General features: G+C 36.8%; 1 protein-coding gene across 3 annotated transcripts in view; it reads right to left on the bottom strand.

The window, feature by feature from the left end:
* The window catches only part of CADM2 (cell adhesion molecule 2), a 465,617-nt gene that overhangs the window by 61,555 nt on the left and 376,391 nt on the right, over positions 1 to 27,671 (bottom strand). For all 3 annotated transcript variants that reach the window (XM_063305494.1, XM_063305496.1, XM_063305495.1), the window contains one exon: positions 2,329 to 2,507. In XM_063305494.1, coding sequence (XP_063161564.1) covers positions 2,329 to 2,507 — 179 coding nt within the window. The remainder of the gene's footprint in view (positions 1 to 2,328; positions 2,508 to 27,671) is intronic.

Raw genomic sequence — 27,671 nt, 5'->3', positions numbered from 1 at the left:
GTAACAAAAGGAAAGAGATTTCATAAACTTTAATTCATCCATATTTCTAAAACACCTATTGTACTATGGTATGAAAAAAAAAATGTAGCAAATAGATATTATGGTTTCTGAAAATTTCTTTTCCATTTCATGGCAGGAATTATGTGAAGGGAATGTATGAAGAAATGTATGAGGTGTATAATTTATTTGTTCACTTATAAATTGCTTTCTGTCCTGAAACTTTTCTCAATGAATACTGGGCAGCCCAAAGTCAGTGGAAGATTTGTTCTGGGGGCAAAAAAAAAAAAAAAAAAAAAAGTGGTTTGATTTCTTCTATCAGGAGTAAATGGAAATTTTAGATTACATTAAAATAACAGGACTGATTTTGACCTTTTAAAATCATGCCTGGGTTGCTATCACAAATTGTCTTCCATGGTAGTTGCATTTGTTTGAGCCAGACTGTAATGATCTTTAGGAGGGCATTAAAGACCTGCTTCTTGCCACAGGCATTGGATTAGGGATGGAGTGTGATCCCACTAATTACATTGTAATTTTGAAGTATGTAAGCTATCGCCTCCCTGCTGTGGTTGTTTGTGATCATCCTTTTGTATTAATCTTTTATACTTTTTGATCTTTTGTAAGATGTTCAGAGTCACTGGTGGGTGGCTGGTCTTAGAAATGTTCTGAATAAATAAATTAAATAAATAAATAAATAAAAAAGCCTAATCACAAAATATCCATTTACCAGAAAGTAAACCATTGAAGTTGCTCCCTGGCTTTGCATCTAACCCATTATATCTCCATAGCCATACTGTATTTTTGTTTCATTTTGCTTTTTCTGGGCAGTTGTAGTCACTCTTTTTTTTTGTTTTGAAGACCTACAGTATAATGGAAGATATAGCCAAAGAGTATCGTATGCCTGCTTCTACTTGACACTTCTATGACCTTATCTTGGTTTCTATTTCTTAGTCAAATGGATGTTGATGAAACAAAGAGTAGACAGAATTTCTTATGGGTGATTAGGCATGGGAATGGAGGGCAGATTCATGTCACAGAACAATTTTTAAATATTGCTTTAAAAAGCAAAGAAATGTATAAATAACTGAAACTTTTAGAAAATAATAGAATAACATCTGTTCCACATACATATTCTCTATATCATAGCACTTGGTAGACAAAACATACAGTTCCTATTGGGAAAAAGGGATGAACCATATTCGCTTATTTCGTTTACGTATAGCAGTTTAAAAATGTTAAATCTAAGTCCATAAATTCTTATAATTTCTACAAATCTATCAATACTTTTGTCATTAACCTAATGCAAATTAAATTTCACAGCACATATCGATAAGAAGGGCAGCATTGATCCATGGGATAATTGTGGTAAATTATAGTTCAACAACAGAGCCACAACTGACTAATTAAAAAGCATATATACTTGGCTACCATGCAGCTAGCAATCTTGAATTGTTCTACTCATTAAGTATTGATAAAATTAATTTCATACTTCTCCTACACACAGAGAGTTATTCTGAAAAAAAAAAAAGAAGAGCACACATGATTCTATATTAAGACACTTTAGGAACTGCAGTGACTCAGAATGATATTTGTTAACTGAAAGCATGGAATTGTACATTTTGTACATATTGTTTGTTCTTTGCAGTCTGTTTTTTTTTTCCCTGAATACAGAAGCATAGTTTTATAAGGATCTAAATCCTGCTTTACTATTTAAATTTTGAGTACTTTACTACTTAAAATTTGGGTAAGCCTCAACTAAATAAATTTGGGATGTTCAACTATAAAGGACAGTATCACAGGAAAGCAAACAGTTACTGTGATTATTTCCAATAGAAAACTCCTGATCAATAAACAACATTTTTTGCCATCTTTATTTTTTCCTTTCCAATCTGAAGGCATCCCATTGGAAGCAATAACTATATTGCTCAACTATTTTGTTGAGAAATTACAATTACTCCTTCACTGGCTGTGTTGTCTGTCTTGGATACTTGACAGTTGTCTGTCTTGGATACTTGAATTGGATTTCTGCATTCAGCGGTACAGAACTCAGTAGCTTAAACAGCCAATTCTAATTGTACCCTATGATTTTTTTTTTCTCATTCAGTCATTTAATTTATGAAAGCAACTTCCATCAACAAAATACACTATCCCTCTCTCTATTACACATATATACACTCATGAGCTCAGAATGATGTTTAATACATTTGTAAGTTTATATCACAACCAACATTAGTTTTAGAAAGGTAAAGTAAAATATTTTTAAATACTACAAGTAAAATTAATTACAATGCATGTCAATGTACATCATCATATCAATAATTAAGTACTCACCATGTATAATAAGAACATACTCTGCGCTGTTTAGGCCAATAGAGTTTTCTGCTTCGCATCTGTAAGTACCATTGTCCGTTCTATTTAGGTAATTAATATTTAGCTCCCTACCATTGACAACCATTCTTTCTGGATCTGGTAATTCTCCACCATCTTTTGTCCATAATACTGGATCTGGCCTATGAAAAATACATCATAAACCAAAATAACATTATTTCTTTATTTATATATTTATGTATATATATCATACATATATCATACATACATATATACTGAATGAACCCAACATAGAGTCTTTAGTAAGTGTAAGAGCAATAAGAGAGCTGGTTTTGGATAGTGGTTAGGGCACCAGGTTAGAAACAAGGAGTTTGTAAGTTCTAATCTTGTCTTATACACAAAGCCAGCTAGGTGACCTTGGGAAGTCACTGTCTCTGGACAGAATAATCCATAGTTCATCAGCCATAGGATGCTTGTTAAAATGAGGCTGCACACCTACCTTAAGGCCAGTCACATCTTTGAAAAGCTTAGTAGATGTAAATGTACCAACTACAGTACACTTGTTATTCATTCAAAGCATGAGGGCAGATTTGACTGATTTATTTGAATTCTTGGAATCTAAAGTTCCTCTGTCCACACAAAGACTCCAGCTGGGATATTTGCCTTAATATCCAATGATTTCAGTGGAAGAAGGCAGTTTTAAAGAGTGAACAGTTGGGAGAAAAATCTAATAAGAGTTCAATTCTTTCCCCATTTTTCTGACTATCTGAAGTTCTGGATATTGTGGTGGATCTACCCGTATGATAATCTCCTTCTGCTCCAGTAGGATTGCTCTGTAATTTATAATAATATCATAAGAACTGAATATCTTTCACTCTTAGAGATTAGCTCGCAGTTATATGACACATTAGAAATATCTTTTTTTCAAATAAATTTATTAAAGAATTATAATTACAACAGTAAAAACTAAAAGCAAGATAGAAAAAGAGAAAGAAAAGGGTGCAAAGGAAAAAAAATAGGAAAGACATAAAGATTAGAAATAAAAAAGAAAAGAAAGTAAGAATAAACTAAAAAAAAAAAGAAATATATATATAAGAAGTGTCTCCCAACCTTCATCATGACAAGTATAAACAATTTAAGTAATTTTTCACCTCCTCTTAAATTACAACAAATGATCTCTTCTTCCTATATCTCATCTCATATCTACAGACAAATCCATAAAGCATTGCCATTTCAGTCCTGTTGTCAGAAAAAGTCCATTAAGGGTTACAAGAAATAACAACATATTTATTTTAATCTTTATCAAATAAATCAACCTTATATACCTTCCTTTTACTTCTAACAGTATTAATCTTTAGTCCATTCAAACAATGTCGACATTGGAAATGTCATTTGATATTGAACATTCAAATCCCTCAAAGGCTGCTATAAATAAATGTTCAGATACAGTTTTATGGATGAATTCAAGTTTCCCAATGAAAGGAACAAAGAAAATATATTTTTAAGGATACAGTTCTCCATATTTTTATATGAAAAATTACTACTTTTTCAGAAACAATATGTAAAATATGGACAGTTTCATTTTATTGATTTCTTATTATTATTTAAAATATAGTTATATAGCCATAAGCTCTTGAAAATGGAGGATTAGATAAATGAAAGCAGACACTGTACCAATGTTGTATCACATGCTATTACGTATCACTGGAAATGATTTGTTTATTACATTTATATAGCTGCCCATCTCACTAAACATGACTCTGGGTAGTGTGCAACCAATAGTTAAAACAATATTTAAACTATTAAAACATGTTTAAAATAAATAAAAACAAGATAAACAAGGTAATAAAAGCAAGATTGCAGGAGAACACCCATCTAAATGCAATACAACCATTGGAATAGTTGAAAACAGATACTTTGGGATATAAATCAGTTTCATAGTTTAATACTAGGATAAAATAATAGTTCCTTTCAAGCAGTAATTTAAGGCTTTAATGCATTAATGAAGTCAATTGTTAAAATTTGCAGTGGGAAAAAGCTACAGAAAAGTTGAATACCCCATAATAATCATTAAATGAAATGAAAATACATTGGGTAGCAATCAAAGTGCCATAAAATAAGATCAACTGGAATAAACTTTGATAGAATTGGGTAAGATAATCTCTAAAGGTTTGATGACATAGTTCTAAGGAGAACTACAAGGAGCTGAAAAGTCACAGAGAAAAAAAAATTGAGATGGTTGGAGAAAAATTAGCCCTCCTTTGCTGAATACTATATAGTATAAATTCTATTATTGCATACCTATTTTGAAACACTCTATTCTGAAGCCTCTGGATAAGTGGTAATATAAATACAAAATATATTTTTGTAATAGGTGAAAAACAGAACAACGTAATAACAATAAATAACACTTTTAGTGCCATAACATATTAAATATAATAATTTGAGAAAACTGTGAAAAATAACTATGCTTCTCAGTTCAAGCATATATTTACAGTGATAGTGCAGATGTTCTAAGTTATAAAACATACTCTAGCAGCTTGGCTACTCTGCCATAACCCAATAAAATTGAAAATAGAAAATGGTATTAAATATTTAAAGATATTTCAAAGGATATCATAGTTTAAGCAGGCATGACAGATATAAAAGAAGCCTAGTATATAGTTGACAAACAGTTGAATCATTTTAATAATGCAGTTCACATAAACAGCCATTTAAATTGGAAGTCTACCTATCACTAGCCAGAACAATTTCCTCCATTTTGTGTTGATAATTCTGATCACTGAAACTGAGATGAGATTAGCAAACACTTTTATAGAATTACATAAAATTAGGTTTGTAAATAATGAAATAGAAGAATAAAAAAAATCAGAACAGCAATGTGAGTATGAATTGTCATACTGCATGTACGCATGAGTGCCAGCATGGTATGAATGTGGGTAACTTTTTCATTGAGATCCACATTGTAAGTAACTAACCCAAAGTCATCCAGCCAGTTTTGTACCTAAATCAGGACTAGAACTCACACTTTTCTTAAGTCTAGCCTGATGCCTTGAACACTATACCAAACTATATACACACTATACACTCACACCTTAGAAGGAACATACAACTGCTGGCAAATTTCAACTCCTGAACCTATCATCTCTGCTATCACCATATAAAAACCCATCTTTGGCAAGTCTTCTGACATTGAAGAACATCAATGATGTGACCTACATATTCATGTGAAATGCCAAGTTTAAGAATAATTTCCCTTTGATTTATATGTCCTTAATCAGTTCATCATCAAACTCAGTTCAGTACCAAAAGGCTAAAAGATGACACAGGAAGATGAGCCCCTCAGGTTGGAAGGTGTCCAATATGCTACTGGGGAAAAGTGAAGGGCAATTATGAATAGCTCCAGAAAGAGTGAAGCAGCTGAGCCAAAGCTGAAAGGACGCTCAGTTGTGGATGTGTCTGGAAGTGGAAGTGAATGGAAAGTCTGATGCTGTAAAGAACAATATTGCATAGGAACCTGGAATGAACTATGGTGCTGGAGAAGAATTTTAAGAGTCCCTTGGACTGCAAGGAGATCAAATCAGTCAATCCTACAGGAAATCAACCCTGACTGCTCATTGGAAGGACAGATACTGAAGCTGAAGCTCAAATACTTTGCCACCAATGCGAAGAGAGGACTCACTGGAAAAAAACCCTGCTGCTAGGAAAGACTGAAGGCAAAAGGAGAAGGGGATGGCAGAGGATGAGATGGTTAGATAACATTGCCAATGCAATGAACATGAATTTGAGTAAACTCCAGGAGACAGTGGAGGACAGGAACACCTGGCATGCTATGGTCCATGAGGTCACAAACTTGACTTAACGACTGAACAACAACAACAAAAATCAGTTCATGAATCTTTCTCATGTGAAACTTGTCAGCTGCTGTCACAGGTCATCCCCTTCAGTCTTGATCACTCAAATCGGTTCTTCCTGGCTTATTATCTGTATATTTTTTGGCCCAGCAACACACAACACTCAGATCAACACACTCATCTCCATAAATAACTTTTGGCAGGGAATTTCAGTTGGATGAGTTCCTTCAATCACAGCATATTGCTTAAAGCACAGGCAAGTACTTACTACAGGCTTCCATTTCATAAACAATAGCAACACAAAATTTTTCACAGTAGCTTCATATCAACTGAAGCAAATGATAAAAAAAAAAAAACACACACATCAAAGCTTCTAATGCATTGCAGGTACCATGTGCTGGCGACTTCAAACACTGGAAGCATTACTTTTCATCTGACCACCACATAAATACAACATATTTCATGTTAGCAGTAAAATATAGATATAATACAATACCAAAGTGAAGAACCCTGTGATCAGGGCTTGACTACTGCCAGGAACTTTTTTTTCTTATGTGGTTTTACTTTTAAACTGAACTTTGCATAAACATTTAATATATGAAGGATCACTTTCAATATAGGATATATAGTATTTTAAATAGAGATAAATAGCTATTTTGAAGGAAGGGCAGATGACACATATACTTTAGCTATAGGAATCTTTCTGATACACTTTACCAGTGTATTAGAAAAACTGAACTTTAGAGTTCATAATTCTTTGCTTATGGCTCAGTGTTCTAATTGGAGTATCTTCAAGGATGATGGGTGACCAGACCTCTTCAACTTCTTTCTTTCCCATGAAGCATTATAAATAATCCAAATTTCATTTTAAATATTAAATATAAAATGATATGGACCTGCAATATATGCATACATTATTTGATCCAATGTTCTGTTTTAGTTATGTATTTTCCCTTACAAACTTTGCTTTACTTAGGAGAGATAACAGTGAATTATTGTGCATAGATAGTTAAAACAAAACAAAACAAACAAATAATACTAAAAACAGGACATTGAAGACTCCAAGTATAGAACATAAGTGGAAAATATGCAACTCTCAAGCCATGTGTACCTGGAGCCCCCTACGTCAGCACTGCCAAATATTGATAAAATTGTTTGGTACCAAATAGCAGCAACAAGGTTTCATTCTCTTTTTAAATGGAAAATACAATAAATTAATAAAAGTAAATATTTCACCCAACTAGGAGAAAAAAGGAAAAGGAAAACTTGGCCTCACCTATATGTATGATGAAGCTTTGCCCATTTTACACTTTTTCCCTACCAACTTAACTTCATTGCCTTGTATACTGCAGCCTATAACTCCTATCCCAAAGCACAGTAGTGTTCAGCCATCAACAGCTGCCCATCTGTTGGGTATAGGCAATAATTCTATACCAATTTATCTGATAACACACTCCATTTCTGAGTAAACACAGACAAGACTATACTGCTAGAGAATAGAGTGTTAGTACAGAAAAGTATAGAGATGGTATTGAAGAAAGTATGCAGCTGCTGTTAGGAAAACATCAGCTCAGTCCAGAAAGACAGGAGGGGATAAGGAACAAACTCAAGATTGTACCTCCTTTCTCCCTCTCTCCCTTTGGTATAAGAGGAGAGAGAGAGAAACTTTGTCAGGCTATCAAGATTTTGTTATTCTACCTTATAACAACAAACTAGATTTCCAGTAGTTTTTGTGGTGTCTGTTTCTTGACTTGACCTCCCTAAAAAGGCTGACATCAGTCTTGAAAGCCTCATCAAACCTTGTCTTTGATCAGATGGTGTCAGATCCTCAGAGCACTCCACTGTCTGCCAAACAACCTGCTGAAGCATTGTTATAATATCAACAGCGAGTGCATATACAAAGAACAAACTTCCATAATTGCTATGGCACAACTAAAAATTATCCATGAAGTTTTTGGATATGAAAACATTAGAAATCTTAAGTAAATAACTACCCTCCTTAAACTGGGCTGTCCCACCACATCTCATATGATGTAATAACTAGGAATATTCAGAAGGTAAATAACTGGTTTTAATAGAATCTGTATCCTTAAATTGCTCATAATTCTATAGAGAAATATGCTGTACAATTTCTTATTGTATGTATCTACATATGTATGTGTGTGTGTGTGTGTGTGTGTCTGTTTCCCCCAAATTACCTTTTATCTATCTATCTGTCTGTCTGTCTGTCTGTCTGTCTTCACACACACACACACATACATACACACGCACACACACATCACAACATGTGATATCAGAAGACTAGAAGCATTCAAGTAGATTTCTTGAAAATGATTTTACATGTTCTTCTCTTATGAAAAAATATTTCAAAACAGAGTCCAATATTTATTTGGGTGGAGGAGAATTAATAAATGCATTCCAAATATAACAGCATTTCAAACTGCAAAGCAGCACTTCCTTGGTAAAGTAAGCACTTCAGTTCTTCATCTATTGTTTTACCTATGCTGAGTCTGATTATTCAGTCCTCTGGCCAACCTCCAAACCCAAAGCTAGAAGCTCAAGGGAATTTCTTATCCAGCAAACAGATGAGCTTTAAAGCCAATTTTGCACATGTAATTTAGCAGGAAACATTGATGTTCAAGCTCCTTGTGCATTTTTCCTAAAATGCTGACTGAACTTATTTCTCTTTAAGTTATAGAAGAATGGGTACTAAATTTAGCAGAGAAAAATCTGTAATGATTTAAAACCAACTTTGTAAGATACATATTTTCTCATCTTCAGTTCACTCATAGTTGCTTTCTCCCATCTCAAGCAATCTCAGACAATGAGTTCTAAAAAAGAAATATATAGGTTAATATATTAAATATACTATATATTGCGAATGATGAGTAATGGAAAGGCAAACTATTTTAAAACTACAAGAAATGGCCTATATTATTTTAAAACACAAGGTAATTTCTTGTGTTTTCTTACTCCTCTGCCTGGAAAAGGTAAAAAAAAAAAGTTGGCACTGATACAATACATGAAATTGTGACATGACCAGAAACAGCAATTTAGGTCTCTGCAATTTTACAGTGAAGCTTTATCATACAAAATCTTACTGAGGTCAGATAGGAGAAGAATGAGAACACTGATGAGGTAAGATTCAGGAAAGAAAATAAACCTGTTTTCTTTCTTCATACTCTACTGCATCATTCCCTTTATCTAGGAAGCGGATGGTTTGGGCTAAAATGGAACAGTCAAGAAGCAAGAGAAAATGGAGAAATGACCTGAACTATTCCCTCACACTAAGCCAGCCTGCCACCATAACCCAAAACATAGATAAGCCATGGCTGCATGCTAAACCTGAGAGGCCTCTATCTACAAAGATAATGTCCAGAGTCTATTTCCACAACTATTTCTCTGCACTCATGGTGCTTTGAACACATTCCCTGAATGTAGTCCCAAATGACTGGTAAACATTTTTTTTTAAACTAAGACCAACTTCAGAATCAGTTGTGTTTAATACCGTGTAGAAATTATGTTTCACTCTTAGACTGTTAATGACAAGAATAAAATTGAATGCTTTTCAATGGGACAGCATACGGTTTTAACAATTAACCATATGCTTAAATGAAATATGAATGACTTTGAGATTCTAAGAGGAGAGTCTATAAGATTAAAAATTTAGTGGCTGTATTTCATTTTTCCATTTCAAAAAGAAAGGAAAATGAATGAATTCCTACACAATTACAAAAAAAATTAGAACATGCTCATTCACTTTAGAAAGAACAGAAGAAAAAGAGAAATTGCAAATATTCTTAGTTTACTTCTCCCACCTCCTCTCACAATTTTCAAAAGAAAGAAAAAATGATTTCCTTTCTGAGGACCACAGAATAAATACAGTTTCAGATGGTATGCATTACGCTGCCAGACACAAATCATCTATTTGTTTTGGGAGAAGAGAATGTTAAATTGTGCTTGTATTGAATATATAGCAACCAACTACTGTATGCATGCAGACCAGTTTGAAATATTTGGAAAGGCAAATTTGCTTTAATAAAATCTTTTAACTCAACAAGGAAATAGTATTGCTTACATGTGGGTCAGGAATATCTAGAGTTTTCAGCACAGGAAATCTCTGTAAATGACAAACTAGTCTGTATTAATGAAACAGATTACTCTGAATGTGTGTGTGTGTGTGTATGTAGGAGAGGGAGGGAAGGAGGGAGGGAGAGAGAGAATATATGGCAAAATACCTTGAAGGAGGCAATGGTTTATGTGTCATGTAGAATGGCAAACTGCCTAAGGCCTTTTCCAATTATTCTTTAACCTGACTGACTGTATTTCAGGATTCAACATTACTAAAGACTAAGTTAAACAGCCCGAAATAGGAAGCCCTTCTCAAATCTTCTGGCAACTAAGCAAGCTCTGTTAGCATTCATATAATTACTGCAAAGGCCAGGTTTGCATCAGATGGACCAGACAGCAGTTTGCTGCATCAGTGGTGAGAAAGATCACTGACTACATTCAGCATGCCCTAAAATGGTTTTTGTTTGAGCACTGTCCCTTAGACATTCCTTTCAAGAGACTGCTGAATTCAGTCCCTGGGAGAACTTGCCTTGCTTCTTTGGTTTTCCTGTACTATTTATGTTTCTTTTCCTTGTTAAAAACAGCATAATCAGCTCTGGCAACAATTGCTGTCCAAGGAAACAGTCTGTCTGACAATGACAAAAAAGCTTAATGGAAAGGGTTAAATGCCTATGGAGCTGAGATCGCAACCTGAATTGTGTTCCACTGTGATTCACTTCTGTTAAAAAAAAATGTTGCCAGACTAAACATGTTTTAGATATGTTTTTTCCCCCAAATTACCATACATACACACACACACACACACAAACACACACAAATGTGATTATCTAATATCACTAGGTGACAGTAAAATAATAATCATTGTATTGAAAATCATTCAAGGAATGTTCAGTGGATACAAATATAAGGCATCTCATACTGCTTATTCTTTATTTCCTTCATGCATCTTGTGCATGCAATGAAAGAAAGTGTGAGCTTGGGTTAGGTAGAGGTGGATTTCAGGGTGGATGTAAAATAATTAATTCAACAAGCCATTTAATAAAGTGAATAATAGCAGCTGTCAGAACCCACAATCAAAGAGTTGTTAGATCTGTTGATTGTGTTCTCTGCCATTGAAGCAACAAATCTCAAGCTCCGGATGGGGGGTGGGGTTGTTGAGAGTAAGAAGAAATCCAAGGTTGTACCAGCTAGCCAGGAGTAGAATGATGGACTGTTAAGGGAAAAGGGAGGGAGTGTGGAGGAGGTTTTGACGTGCCTATGTGTCTTTTATCAGGTAGCTGTGTGAGAACCTTTTTAGTCGTGGCTTTTTGCTTAACTTCTGTACACATCATCAATAAATCTGAAATCTGCATTTCATCTGGATGCATGAGTCAGAATTTTATTGAGTCAACTGTGTCAAAACTTTACAGCAGCAGGATTTAAAGAGAAAAGATAAAGCCCCAGAATAAACAAACTCGGCTGACATTTAAGAATAACTGGCAAAAGAAAAAGAAAAAAAAGTCTGATACTAAAAAGAGGTATAAAGGATTACCCTAAGAAAATACCTTGTGGGCCACCACCTGACTAATTTCAGAAGGCAGGGACAACAGAAGTTTGGGATGAATGAGAAATCAGTTCTGTCCACATTTTTTAGATAGATTGACCCAATCTGTAATACCAAAACATATTGCAAACGCATATGTACATGAAAATCTGGTGTTGTCTGAAATGTGTTGTACAATTCAAAAATACACATGAGTATACTCATGATGAAAAGTTGCAGGAAAAAAATGCTTATATTAGGCATACTACATTAGGGAAAATGCACTTGCAAGGGATATTGTACAGAGAAAATAAATATATATGTTGATTTGCTAATTGTCTATATGAATCCAGCTTGCATGTGACAAATAATATCATATTCACACAAGTCTTTGAGATGCTATAAAGCTGTCTACAATGTGCAGATGTAATGGGACACCCTTACTTTTAATCCTAACTTTTATTCAGAATCAGTTCCTTTGTAAGTAAAAATTCACTTCCAATCCTATTTCAAATGCTGCTTCAACTCAAAACTTGGTTAAGCTTGTAAGGTAAAGATTAAGTTAAGCCCAAAATCTCATGACTACAGTACAAAGGCAACTATAACAAAATGGTTTACCATTGCCTTCTTTTCCACTTCTGGTGAGAGATTGCAAGATTACCAATATGTACTCTGCACTGCTGCATTTTTTTTTTTTTTTTTGAGCAGACAGCAGGAACTGCATTTTTTGTGGTCAGCTTACAATCAGCTGGGAGTCACAGGATTTCATTGTGCTTATAGTCACTAATGTCACCTATATGGACTTCAAGATTGACTGAGGCTCATCTATTTGGATTCCCACCCACCCCCTTTGGATGCTTTTTTAAAAAGATTGAGAACCTTTAGACTAGCATGTTTTATTGAAATCCTTGGTTCCTTTTAAAAAAATAACTACAAGTTTAAATATTTATAACATATTTTTTTTTGGAATATTCAGTCATGCTTTGCCCTCACTATACATTTTTTTAATATACAGCAAAAGGATGATTATTGTTGGTTTTAGAAAGTTTTAAACAGATTAAGGGCTCAGATGGACTTGATTTACTATTCCTTCAGTGCCATCAGTGAAGGAGCTAATGCCACTCATCTTCAACAGAATTTCTTGATTCACTTGAACTGTCTGGATTGCCACCACATGAGATAGAGATAATAGGTAGAGATAATAATACCCAGCTATGATTAATGTCCTTCCACTTCTAATGTAATGCATGTCCCCTCCTGAAAGTAGTAGTAGTTACCAAGGATACATACATACATAAACAGACACATAGACACACACCCATATACATGATCTCCCATCATTTTAATGAGGAACGTGGATCTTCAAGGCTTTGCAATGGAACACAGGTGATTGTGGATGAACTCCACAAGAATCTCATCATAGCAAAGATAAACATTGATGTGTTCAAAAATGACGTCATGATTTCAAGAATTATGCTCAATTTATCGGAAGGTGAAGATGTCCCTCTTCAGAGGACCCAGTTTCTGATACAGTCATGCTTTGTTCTTGCTATACATAAAACACAAGGACAAACCATGGAGAATTTGCTGATTTATCTGGAGAAACTGATTTTCCAATATGGTCAGCTGTATGTCACTTTAAGCCAGGGAAAAAGAAATGACAACATTGGGTATTCTTGAAGGATGGCAGATCAACCAGAAATGTTGTCATCAAAAGAATCCTTTGTTAAACAAAAGGCATCTATATTTCTCTTGCTATACGTTTTTCTTCTTTAATAAACTGATGATTTCTTCTTTAATATTGAAACCAAACCAAACCAAACCAATAGCAATCCACCCATGGTCATTCTGTTTCTCTGTTTAGGTAAGGAAATATTTCAGAAATGATGACCCAACGTGCCACAGGTTGTCTAGTTAAACATTTAAAATGAGAGGGAAAAACATATTAATGTTAAACATGATTAAAATGTTAATGGACATTTTTTTAGATCAGCCAAGGATATCTTGATGCTTGGATCATCTAATAGTTAATTTTATTATGAGATAAAGATAATAGGTAGAGATTATAATACCCAGCTATGATGAAAGTGCTTCCACTTCTAATGTAATGCATATCCCCTCCTGAAAGAAGTAGTAGTTACCAAGGATACATACATACATAAACAGACACACAGATACACACCCATATACATGAACATGCATATAGATATACATACATACATACATTTATATATATATATATATATATATATATATATATATATATATATATATTGTGTGTGTGTGCGCGCACGTGCTGTAGTGCATCATATAACAAATAAACAAAGGATATATATTTCTGTGAAAAAAGAAAAAGTATTGGTGCCAAACAAGAGAATTATCTAAAACTACATTCTACCTAGACTATGCCAAATTGTTTATAGTTAGTTGTATGAAGCTGTAGAATGTTATTTACAGGGCAGACCTCTGTTTATGAACACACCAAAGTTATCCTTCGGGATATTCAGTCTTGAGACAAGTTCATGTCTTAGGGAAACAGGACAGATATTAAAGGAATTGAGCATGCTGTTATTTTAAAAGTCTTTGCAATACAGAAGATAGAGTTTATACATTTTAATATAATATCCTTGTACATTCTATAGTGCTTTCTTTTTCCCAACCGTAGCTGTAAAATGTAAAAATGTGTATTGTGTATCTGTAATACAGTGTCATGACTTCAGTTCTAAACCCAACAAATCAGGACTCTTGACACAGACCCTTTAGGCATATGAAAGAGCCTTTATTGGGCAAGTGACTCAAAGTGCATTAAAGATCCAAATAACTTGGTGATTCACAAGTGACAGTATAAATATGTTTGTCCCCCCTCCCATCAAGGCCCCTGGCACTCCCATCAAAGCCTCTGGCACCCTGCTTCCTCCCTCATCTCGCACCTCCCGGTGCGAATTCCATGGCAGCGCGATCATGTGCTTTTGGCTGTCCAGGGCGCTGAATTTACACGCCTGAGGGTTGGTGATTTTATTGCTGCATTTCACGTGTTTACTCTTCCTTATTGCTGATTTCTATTAATGGTCTGAGGTGTGCTTTCCACTTTATGGCAGTATGGCTCTACGAGCTCTAGTGCATTTCGCGCAGATGGTCCTTTTTGCTGGTGACTTGTTTTTTTATTACAGGATGGCACCCTGGGGAGGGGCATCCTGACGTACAGATTACATTGCTATAATACTCAGTTTTTAGGTTGTTTGTTTGTTAAGCTTTATTGTCAGGTTGCCATATTAAAAAACAAACAAAACAAAAACTGTATATGTGGAAGAAATCTTAAGCCAATTGTTAAATAACAGTTACAATGACAGTAGCTATACTAAAGTGCATCCATCCTTGTTGCTTCTCTGCAATTAAAGAAGCTTAGACAAGAGTATAAGAAATTATCAAGTGTAAGAAGTCTCACCATTTGTCTTCTCTCTGATTATGATTATGATTATTGCTTCCATTGTTTGTTACGTGATTTTTAAAATTGTTTAATTAAAAATAAACCTCAACAATTTGGCCTATTTTATGTAGGGTTGGAAAAAAGTAGTATTTTTCATGGATTACTAATTCACTTACTTTCATATCTCTTGGACAAAAACAAGGGAGTAAATCAATTATGTTGAGTTCTATGGTAGAAACTGAAATGTTTTGAATGTTTTATTCAGATCAGAACAAATAATTTGCTTAGCTGTCAAATTCCAATATAAAGCCTCTGTGACTGTGATGCTGAATGTATATATACACGCAAACATCTACTTATGATTCCCTTGATATATGGGTGAGCTTAGAACAAACATCGACAGAGTTAACCTCAAAAATTCCTCAATTATAATTGTTTTAGGTGATTTCAATGTAAGCCTGGGGCCTTCTATACAAGATCATATCAATAACATTAATATTCCCAAAGAATTCAATTCTCTATTACCTTCATGGTCTTTTAGGGACCAGAAAAGAAACGCTGATGGTATACAGTTGTTAAACCAGGTATGCAAGTATAACCTGCAAATTCTATGGGGCAAGGACCAAAGCTTTGTTTACCCCTTTACTTACCATCAAGAGAAATCAAGCAGCACTTTAGACTATGTATGTGCTCTAAATTGTAATGTGTCACTTTTCTCAGACATTCAGGTGTAAGAGAGGATAGCGACCGCCAACCAGTTGCTGTAAATTTCTATGAGCACTCAGACTAATACCTCAAATGATAGATAGGTCTCACTTCACTTAGAGGACCACCAGGACAGAAGAATAAAATGGGCCAGAGTGGATACTAAGGCTTTGACTGAATATATGAATTCTGATCAAGTCCTGACTCTGGTAGACACAGTTACTTCATCTTTCACAGATGTTAATTCTGTCCCTATAGCCTATGAAAACCTAAGTGCAGCACTAAGAAATGTTTAACTGAAAAGGCCCTCTCCAGAAGGTCTTGGATAATAGGCCCTCATTAGTTTGACTCAGAATGTCATCCCTTGAGAAAAAGATTAGCTAGCTACGTGTGTAGCATGGAACCACCCATCAGACAACAGCTATACTACCATGCTAGAGCTTAGACAAGAATATAAGCTTGTATAGAAAATTAAAAAGTGTAAGGTCTTACCATTTGTTTTCTCTCTGGTTAAATTTAGAATTAACAGCCAAAAATCCAAACCCAGTCTTTTTGTGGAATTCGGTTGCAGGAGTATTGCAGGAACATAGGTTCTTCCTGGACATCCCTATACCTGCTTTCATGCAGGAGGAATATTATAGCCAATTATTCACTGCCTCTAGCTGTAGAGGACACTTAAGGGTACACACAGGAGTGCATGGCTCCCTAACAGGGAAAATTAGCACCAATAAAGGGGTCAGACAAGGATGGCTCTCATTTTGTTCAGTCTGTACATAAGTGGTATCCCAAAGTTCCTTCACTCAACTGACATGCATATGCCTAAAGTTAAAAATAAACATGAAAACATTGTGCTTTATGCAGACAACATGGTATTGATATCATACACCCAAGTATGAATGAGAAGACAGCTGTGCAGTTTCAGTTCATACTGTGTACTCAACTATCTGAACACTAATAAGTCCAAGACCAAGGTAGCTGTTTCCAGGAAGAGACAGACTAGGTATAAGTGCAGCCTGGACAGGAAATGTATGCATCTGGTTAAGTCCTATCTATACTTAGGAATTGTTTTTACAGAAACAGGTGCCTGGTTCCCACATTTCAAGAGGAGTTCTTTAAGGACTATAGCGTGTGCCAATGCCATCAGGCAACTCACCAATCATAGCTACCCTGGTTCCCTAATTCCAATCATAAAGGTATACAACAGCAAAAAAGTTCAATGATTGCATATGGTTCAGAACTGTGGGGATATATAAATGCTCCCTTATTGGAACAGATACAGTCCACTTTTCTGAAATGCATCTTGGTAGTGGACAAATCCATGCCAACTCCAGCAGTGAGGGCATTGTTGGGCATATCTCTTATGCAAAGTCATCTAGTAATCAAAATATTCAACCACTGGTTGAAGGGCTTATTTATGGATGCAGATAGATTACCCAGATTATGTTTCAAAGAGCAGATATTTAATATGTCTCTTCACACTTGGGCTGCCCAACTTCCAAATGCCATCTCATAATATGGATTATCTGATCAATTCCCAGTCCAATCAGATTTGAAGGCCAAGAAAATTTTCAAACAAAGTGTCTTGGATGTTGCTGCCCAAGATGATATTGCATCCCAAGAACATGCTAAGTCCTTTTAGTGGCTGGAACAGTGCAAATCAGACTCCCAGATTAAAAAAAAAAAAAGTATTTAACAACTTACATGTCTCAACATCTTAGAAGAGCTTTCTCTAGAGCACATTTTGAACAACTAGATTTCATAGAAACACATGGGCGGTTCCATGGAGCTCCATTTGAGAAAAGATTGTGTATCTGTGATTCATCAGCTGTTGAAGATATCACACATATCCTGTTTGATTGCAAACTATACTCTGTGGAAAGGATCATTTACTTAGATCCTTATTTAATAACTGAAATATATTGGGACACTTAGGAGAAACTGTCTTCTTCTTGCAGGGAATGAACCTGCATATCACTAGCAAGACTGGAATTTTTATATCAAATACTATTTCAAAGAAGACAGACTACCTAGAATGGACCGGGGTTGATGCAGGGGTGACAATTTATTATGAATATATCCTACTGTTTTCTATGTACTGAATTTATAACTTTTTGATATGGTCAGATGATTAATCAATTAAAATATTGTTGTTGGTTTTGTTTTAATGTTGCAATATAAATCAGACTTTCAACTGTATTGCTAAATATCCTGAGGTGGCTTGGGAGTTCATGGCTACCATAGCAGCCATGGGCCTGGTTCAGATTATTTGGGACCCAACTCGAGACGGTGGCCTCTCTCCAGACTTGGGTTTCTTGTCAGAGCAGTGACAATGTGATCTGAAGGGAGAGTTACAGCTGTCCCTATTGTCATGGTCAGATCATGCACTGGTGGCCCTGAGATTCACTTATGCTGCCCCCCTCTGCAGGGAGGCAGGACCCATTCGATTGGTCCACTCCTGGTGACTGATGGACCCGGCAGGGTTTCAGAGGGAGCTGGGGGTTATTCCCGAGGAGCTGCTGTAAAGTCCAGCAGAGGCCCTGGCTGCTGCCTGGAATAGGGAGTCAGTCAGAGCCTTGGACAGGATCGCCCCTGTGTGACCCCTCTTGCCCCATGGAAACTGACACTCCCCATGGTTTACGGAGGAGCTGAGGGTTATGAAGAGGGTTAAGAGATGTCTAGAGTGCCACTGGAGAAAGACAAGGACTGAAACTGACTGAACACAGGTTAGAGCTGCTATTAAGGCCTACCTTGTGGCGATAAAAGTGGCAAAGCATCAATACTTCTCTGCTCTTATTGTATCCACAGAATGCTGCCTGACAGCCATGTTTAAAATTACTTGATCTCTTTTGGGGAAGATGGACCCAGTGACCCACCTACAGGGCCATGCAGAGGAATTTGCTAAGCATCTGCAGGACAAAATCATTCGGATCCGCTCCAAGTTAGACTCTAAGTATAAGGCATGGTCTGGAGAGATAGCAGGGGAGCATACTTATCCAGTTATCTGGGAACAGTTTGATCCTGTTGGACCTGAGGAAGTGGCCAGGATCCCACAGACAGTAAATGCCACCACTTGTCACCTAGACCCATGCCCCTCCTGGCTGGTAAAAGAGGCTCAGGAGGTAACATGTGGTTGTATCCAGGTGATGGTTAATACATCCTTGAGAGAGGGGTGTTCCCAGCTGCCTTTAAAGAGACATTGGTGCACCCCCTCCTCAAGAAACCATTGCTAGATCCTACTGTACTAGACAATTTTCATCCAGTCTCCCACCTCCCCTTCTTGGGGAAAGTGGTTGAGAAAGTGGTGGCTTTACAGCTCCAGAGGGTTGTAGAGGAAACTGATTATCTAGACCCCTTTCAGTCAGGTTTCAGGCCCGGATATGGGACAGAAACAGCATTGGTTGCACTTATGGATGACCTCTGACAGTGCATCCACCCTTGCTTTTCTTGACCTCCCAGCAGCTTTCGATACTATCAACCATGGTATCCTTTTGGGGTGGCTCAGGGAGTTGGGGGTGGGCGGTGTGGTCCTGTGCTGATTCACCTCCTTCCTCCAGGGCCGGTCCCAATCAGTGGTGATTGGGAGCGAGAGGTTTGACCCTCAGCCCCTCCTTTGTGGGGTGCTGCAGGGTTTGGTTCTCTCTCCGCTCCTCTTCAACATCTACATGAAACCACTGGATGAGATCATCCATCACCATGGGATGAGGTATCATCAATATGCTGATGATGCTCAGTTGTGTATCTTTGTCCTGGGTGAGGTAAGTGATGCTGTGACTCTCCTCTCTTGGTGCCTGGGGGCTGTGGGGGTTTGGATGGGGAACAACAGGCTTCAGCTGAACCCTGGTAAGATGGAGTGTCTGTGGGTTAATGGTTCTTCTGTATCCAGTACTTTGTCATCTTTGGTTCTGGATGGGGTTGCACTGCCCCAGACAGTCCCGGTGTGTAATTTGGGGGTCCTCCTAGACTCGTGGCTCCTGCTCAAAGAGCAGGTGGCAGCTGTGGCCAGGAGAGCCTTTGCACAGCTTTGTGTTGTGTGCCAGTTACACCTGGATCACAAGGCCCTTCGAACAGTCACTCATGCCCTGGTCATCTCCCACATAGACTATTGCAATGCACTCTACATGGGGCTACCCTTGAAAAGTATCTGGAAGCTACAGCTGGTCCAGAATGCAGCTGCACAGATTATTTTTGGTACCCCTAGATTGGCACACATAACACCTTACTGCATAAGCTGCACTGGGCACAGTCTGCTTCCTGGTCCAATTCAAGGTGTTGGTTATCACCTTTAAAGGCCTACATGGCATGGGGCCAGGTTACCTGAGGAACTGCCTCTTCCCCATTATATCAGCCCATTCTACCCAATTATGCAGAGGGGGCATGCTGCAGACCCTGTCTACAAGAGAATTTCATTTGGCAGGGTCCAGGAAGTGGGCCTTCTCGGCAGTAGCTCCTGCTCTGTAGAACACACTGCCCCTGGAGGTGAGGTTAGCCCCATCGCTCTTGACTTTCCAGAGGAACCTGAAGACTTGGCTCTGCCATCTTGCTTGGGGTGGAGAAGGGAGTAGCTCCGCTTGGGGATGGCTGGCACTCTAGAGCACTCCTCACATACATGGTCTGTGTTAGATCTTGCCACTTGGACTTCATTTTTACTGCTATCTTCATAGTTAGTTATTAATGCTGTTTATATTTTTATATATTGTATTGTTTTTATATTTATTGTTTTAATTGATTGTCTTTGTTGTAAACTGCCCAGAGTCCCTCTGGTGGGAGGAGATGGGCAGTGACAAATTTGATAGATAGATAGATAGATAGATAGATAGATAGATAGATAGATAGATAGATAGATAGATAGATAGATAGATAGATAGATCTGCAAGACCCATCTCCCAGTAGCTGGGGAAGTTTTTGACTAATTCAACTAATTGGGGTTAACTTGAGGAAGATTTCTATATTGTTTCCCTTGAATCTTTCAACAACTGGAAAAAGGCATTATGCTTTCCACATCATTTATAAATATTGTTGCATTGGAAGATTAAAGCAAATAAAGCATCCATCTGTTAGGAAAACATAAACAGGCAGAAAAAAAGGAGGTTATCAGATGGAATATACTGAATATAGCTAGCTAGTTGGTAGATGATAATACCACTACAAATAATAAACACAAGATATGGATAGGTGAAGTAAGTGAAAACTGATTATTTAATGGAAGAAAAGTGTCAAGGATTTAACTGAAGGCATATTTAGAATGAAATTGTGCAGTTTCACTTCTAACATCCCCAGCCATATTTCATTAGTATTAACAACACATCTCTCAATTAATTCCAGTAATTTGTAACTACCATTTGATGTATCCACTTGAATGTTTCATTATCTTGAAACTGCTTACATTTGCATGTTTTTGGAATATATACTGTATATTTGTTCTTTAAGTATGTGAACAATTTTACCAACAATTGTTTATATATTTTAAGAAGAGAAACTTTAGAATCTAACAGATTTTTTATTTACTAAAGCTGCTAATAAATATAAAAAGAAAGTGACAAAGGCCTTGATTATTACAATGTCCTACTGGGAAATGGTATGCTTGTAAGGGAAATAGTAACCTAAAATCTAAACTGTAGCTGTCCCTTTATTCTTCTTGATGATATTGCAAATTCCTTTTAAATGTGAGGATAATTAAAAAGCCGACTTGCTATTGGAAATGCAATGTGGAGAAGGGAACTGCCATTCAGGGATGACAAGTTATGCCAAAGTGGCACAGCACCTCATATCAACAGCTGCATACAGTTATATTCCCAAACTGGATTCATCTATATTCCTCCTGCATTCTGTGTTTGACGCTTTTTTATTTTCCAATATAAGAATGATTCATTTATCAATATTTGATTTTTAAAAAATCTTCATAATTTTCTGAAGAAAAATGCTAACAATCCAAAAATAGCAAAACCCAGGCAAACAGCCCAGTATAACAGATGAGTCATGAATGAGATCAAACTGGGTTGAGTGTCAGATCAAAAGGATAAGTTGGTAGCATGCTATACAGGCAAATTGGTCATATGCCAGGAAATCTGGAAATTGGCCAGCAGACAAGAAATCAGTGTAGGAGTAAAGCTATGAACAGGTATCCAAAGTTAAGACAGGACAATAGCAGAAAAGCAAGTAGTCGTAAACTACTTCTGGTCAGCAAATTCAAGGGTGTATGAATTTATCACAATCTGCAGCACAGGAAAATCTTAATGTGGTAGTCATAAACTACTGAACATTTTTTAAGTCCATATTATTCATCAATGTTATGCAAAGCATGGAAATAAGATGGGAATGGAAGGAAGATTATTTGGCATAATTATGGTAAAGCCTATACTAGACATAGTTTGAAGATACAGCATAGGTAGAGGCTTCAGTACTTAGTGATTTCATTTTCATATTATCCCCTACATGCCATCTATATCCCCTATCAGAGGCATATCCAATCTAGATTGGATTGAAGTCAAGAACAATGGAATGAAGACCACCAGACCCCTGATACAGACTGTTGGCCCAGACTTCTACTTCTCTGAGATAAGCCATTCTAGTAGCAAGTGCATATACTTGATCCTTCTTATTTTTGATCTGACACTCAATCCATACCCACTTGCACCTCCTTGCACCTCCTTTTAAGTAAACCTGCATAAGAACATTATTACTATCAGTTTATTTTTCCCCAGTCATCATAGTTACCTGAGCCTTACTTCCTTATTATATCTAGTGCTAATTGTTATTGAAACAAAATAAGAGATTGAATAAAGCAAATAAAGACAAAGGTAAAGGTAAAGGTTTCCCTTGACGTAAAGTCCAGTCGTGTCCGACTCTAGGCGGCGGTGCTCATCTCCGTTTCTAAGCCGTTAGAGCTGGCGTTGTCCGTAGACACTTCTGTGGTCATGTGGCCGGCATGACTACACGGAACGCCGTTACCTTCCCGCTGAAGCGGTACCTATTAATCTACTCACATTTGCATGTTTTCGAACTGCTAGGTGAGCAGGAGCTGGGACTAGCAACGGGAGCTCACCCCGCCGCGCGGTTTCGAACCGCTGACCTTCCGATCAACAGCTCAGTGGTTTAATCCGCAGCGCCACCGCGTCCCTAAGAAGCACTTAAAAATAATTCCCTTAAAAAAGTAAGTAAGTGTCATGGTCATAACCATTTGAATGGTAAGAAAACACATCTGCCTTTTCTTGTCAAATATTATTTGAAATCCAACAATGTTTTAACATGAGAGCCAGTTTGGTATAGGGGAGGTGCTGGCTTAGAAATAAAAATCTAATAATTTTAAAGTACTAAGTTATTAAATAAGCATGGTGAAATTCAAACAATGCATTTTTCCTTCCTTCCCCCAATCAAGGCATAAACATGCTCTAATAACTGCTTTCTTCTTCCATATGCTCATGAAGCTGCCTTTATCTCATCCGCAGCCCATATGTAAGAAAGATTAAAAACAGAAAGCGCTGGTCAGGAAATATGTGTGCTTGTATGTACAGCAGTGTAGCACTTTCAGAAATAGTGCAAAATCTATTTGTGAAAACAGATTTAGCAGACTTTTAAAGGACTGCTACACCTGTCTTTAAAAATACAGAACACTAGTCCTGTGCTACAGAGAAAGCTGATTTAAACTGGGGAAGACAATTGGGTTATGCATTATAGCTTTTACCTTTTAATTACTTTGAGGGACGATGTTGCCATTTTGTACACACCAGCCCAGATTTGGTGACACTAAATGCCATGGTGATAATTGTTGATATTGGGCATGGGCCAAACACAACTGCATGTTATTCATGGCTGTTCAATGGCTACTTCCAGGTGCTATTAGACACAAGGTCAGTACTGGACTCCTTGATCACTCACTGTCAACACTGCTGTTTCTTGAAGTAACAGTTGAGGATGGAGCATTTTACTGTTATCTTCAGCTTCACCCCACATCCCTGCTCTGTGCTTGTTACTGCTCAGCAAGACTATGTTTTATTATGGGTTGAATGCTCTTTCACAACACCAGATCCATATGCAGAAATAGCCTGACAGGTCAGAGGCATGGATGGGGAATAGTATTGAGCAAAAGCACATTCTTTCTTGTTTCATTCTGTTAATCAGGGAAATATATTGTCCAACCGTGCTCCACCTCATGCTAGGGAGAGTGACTGGTGGTTGTTTTCTCACCAGAAATGAAGCTGGTGAATCCAACAGTTCCCTTCCGATTCCTATTTGGAATAGGGGCATAAGGTCAGCCTCATTATTGTTGCAGAATAGGGATCTGACATTGGGAGCATCACAATTTATACTAGTATATTTTTTTCCCTCAAATCAAGGACTTCCAAATAGTACTTTAACATGGCTATCTGAAAGAGCCCTACAAGTTTAAAAACACACACACACACACATTAGAATAGATGAGCCTATGAGGAAGCTTTCCATACCTAGATAAAGTCCAAAATGAAGGAATTCTGGAGGGAATATGGCTGACTGAACAGCTGTGTCCGTGGCCTCCGCAGACAGAACTGACATCATGTCAATTTTTTGGGCTCAGGAAGGCTTTTTCCAGAAACCCAGAGCTTTTTCATGAATAAAGAAAAAGCTCAGAATCATCCCATTTGCTCTCCAGAACGCCACCTTGTAGCCAGAGAATCTCAAGTAGCATTCGTGACGATCCAGTAAGAGACAACAGGAAACGGGGACATCACCATTTCCACACTGTGCTGTAGCCTTAAAGGGATATGAGGTCAAGCCACCCCATTTCTAAATCACACACTGTATGTATGTATGTATGTGGTGCGTGTGCGTGTTTATAAAGTTTATGTACCCTAAGAAAGGCTTTCTACAGCAAGAAGAAGCGAACTCTCCTGGAGCTTATCGTTATTTCTGGATTAAATTTTAAAAAATCTTTAAAAGTTTTGGCTTGTTTTCCCTTCTAAAGATTAAGGAGGACTGAGAATAAATAATTGCCTGCCTGTTATTATTTTTGTACTGAATTTGAAGGATTTAATATTTTCCTACACGTTGAATCTGCTGTTTTGAAACTTCAGTTTTCTGTTCACTTTCCCTGAGAGCTGCTTGTTAGCATACTTTCTCTGATGTCAGTATCATTTGGAACTCTTCTATTAACTCATTAACTCCTAACTGCACTAGTCAAGTATCTAGGGAACACCAAAATCTACTGCCTGAAATATGGAGGATTTCAAGGAGGTTTTCTCAGAGTTCTGTTGTGAGCTTAAGCAGACCTACAAACAGATCTTGTCAGATTCCTCTCAAGCTATTTTACAAGATATTTGGGATATTGTGGAAAATATCTGCTTTAACATGTGTGATCTGGCTGAGGACGTTTTGGAAGAAGATGAAGATTCTACTAAAGATAGAGAAGTTTCTACTGACAGTGAGACTGAAGTCTTTGCTGAAATGCCAGATGAAGATTACATTCTGGTGGTGATGGGGTAAAAGAGACAGTTAATCATAAATAGAATTGTTTTTATGGGAAATAATATTATGGGAATATTATGGGAAAGAAGAGATTTTGTTCTGTGGGAGGTTTTCTGCTGAGAACTCTGAGTTTTTAAGGAGGCAGTTGGGCTGTTTGATTTCTGTATGAAAAATGCCTTCTGTGTAAAATGGAGATATGGAAATGTCTTGGTATACTTCGAAGTGGGGTAAAAATGTAAGAATGCTTAATTGGATTGAGACTGATTTTTTTATTTCATTTCTTTTTAATGATTTGGATTAAGATTTATTGGTTTCATTTTAAGGTTTGATTTTTAAGACTTATAAGGCATCTATATGGTATAATAATAATTGTTTGGTTTTAGGTTTAATGGGGTTAAGATTGTTGTAGTATGATTAATTATAAAAGTAGACAATTTATATGTTTTTATAATTTGATTTTTATTATAGTGGATAGAAATATACAGAATACTGCTAGGAAGGAAATAACTAAATAAATCTTGTTTTGTGGGGAGGGAAGCTGGTTTAGAGATTTATATACATATACAGTGTGTGTGTGTGTATAATGTAATATAATATAATTCCATTAGCACACATGGAATTATATATTATATTATATTATATTATATTATATTATATTATATTATATTATATTACATTACATTACATTACATTACATTACATTACATTATATAATATAATAATATATATTATATTATATTATATTATATTATATTATATTATATTATATTATATTATATTATATTATAATAATATAATATAAGGGAAAAGGTAAAGGTAAAGGTTTCCCTTGACGTAAAGTCCAGTCGTGTCCGACTCTAGGGGGCGGTGCTCATCTCCGTTTCAAAGCCTTGGAGCCGGCGTTGTCCATAGGACACTTCCGGGTCATGTGGCCAGTATGACTCACGGAACGCCGTTACCTTCCCGCCGAAGCGGTACCAATTAATCTACTCACATTTGCATGTTTTCGAACTGCTTGGTGTGCAGAAGCTGGGACGAGCAACGGGAGCTCACCCCGCCGCGCGGTTTCGAACCGCCGATCTTCCGATCGACAGCTCAGCGGTTTAACCCGCAGCGCCACCGCGTCCCTAATATAAGGGAAAGAGCAACTGTATTTAGTGATTTTCATGTATGCTAATGGAATGATAAATAGAAATAATGTGATCTTGGTTTGATATCAAGTAGGGGATTGATTATGGAAATTGTTGTATATTCTTCTTGCTGAAAGTCAGAAGTCACTTTTTTATGTAATCTTTAAAATTCTTTTTCTTGTGTTTCTTACTTTCTTACTTTTTGTTTTTTTGTTTTGTTTTTTTGTTTCACTTTTTTGTAGTTTTTATATTTGCTTTAAACTTAATAAAATTCTTATTAAAAAAAAAAAGAGAGAGAAAGTCCGAAATGTCAAGTAAATGTAACACTGCTACTCCGTGAGCTACCTTGGCTCCTAGTAGGCTTCTGGCTGCGATTCAAGGTGCTGGGGATTACCTTGAAAGCCCTACATGGCATAGGACCAGGTTACTTGAGGAACTGCCTTCTTCCAAGAACATCTGCCCACCCCACATGCTCCCACAGGGAGGGCATGTTCCAGGGTCCTCCTTTTGAGTCTTGTCATCTTATGGGATCTAGGAAGCATGCCTTTTCTGTGGTCATCCCTGCTCTGTGGAACAATCTCCCTCTTCCCCTCCCCCCCATTATTTGACAAGCCCCAACTATCCTTGCCTTTAGGAAAGTCCTTAAGAGTTCTGACTCTTCCTTGAGACATTAGGGGTAGGTTGAGTGGGACTCCCCTCTGAGGTTGTTTTTTTGTTGGGTGCTTGCTTCCCATTTTAGATTTTGTATTTATATATTGTTTGTTTGTTGTTATATAGTTTTGTTCTTTTCTTCTTTTTGATTTATTGTCTGTTTATGTTGTATGCTGCCCACACTGTCTGAGTTGGGTGGCCTTATAAATCTTGAAATAAATAAATAAATAGGATAGGATAGGATAATGTAGGTGTTTGGACCACCTTAATAAAATCATCTTGATTGTTGGGAATGCTTATTCTGAGCTCCTTTAGTCCTGTTTCCTTCCTTCCTTCCTTCCTTCCTTCCTTCCTTCCTTCCTTCCTTCCTTCCTTCCTTCCTTCCTTCCTTCCTTCCTTCCTTCCTTCCTTCCTTCCTTCCTTCCCTCCCCCAACTGGGATATTATATTACTATTTTGTAATATAGTATCTCAGCTAGATAAGCATCTCATATTACTCAGCTATTTAGTTTCCAGTAGTAAATAAACAAATATACTTTAAAAATTAAT

Source organism: Candoia aspera, chromosome 5, assembly GCF_035149785.1.
Source record: "Candoia aspera isolate rCanAsp1 chromosome 5, rCanAsp1.hap2, whole genome shotgun sequence".
Classification (NCBI taxonomy): Eukaryota; Metazoa; Chordata; class Lepidosauria; order Squamata; family Boidae; genus Candoia; species Candoia aspera.
The sequence above is the reverse complement of the archived record's forward strand: the minus strand, read 5'-3'. Positions and strand labels throughout refer to the sequence as shown.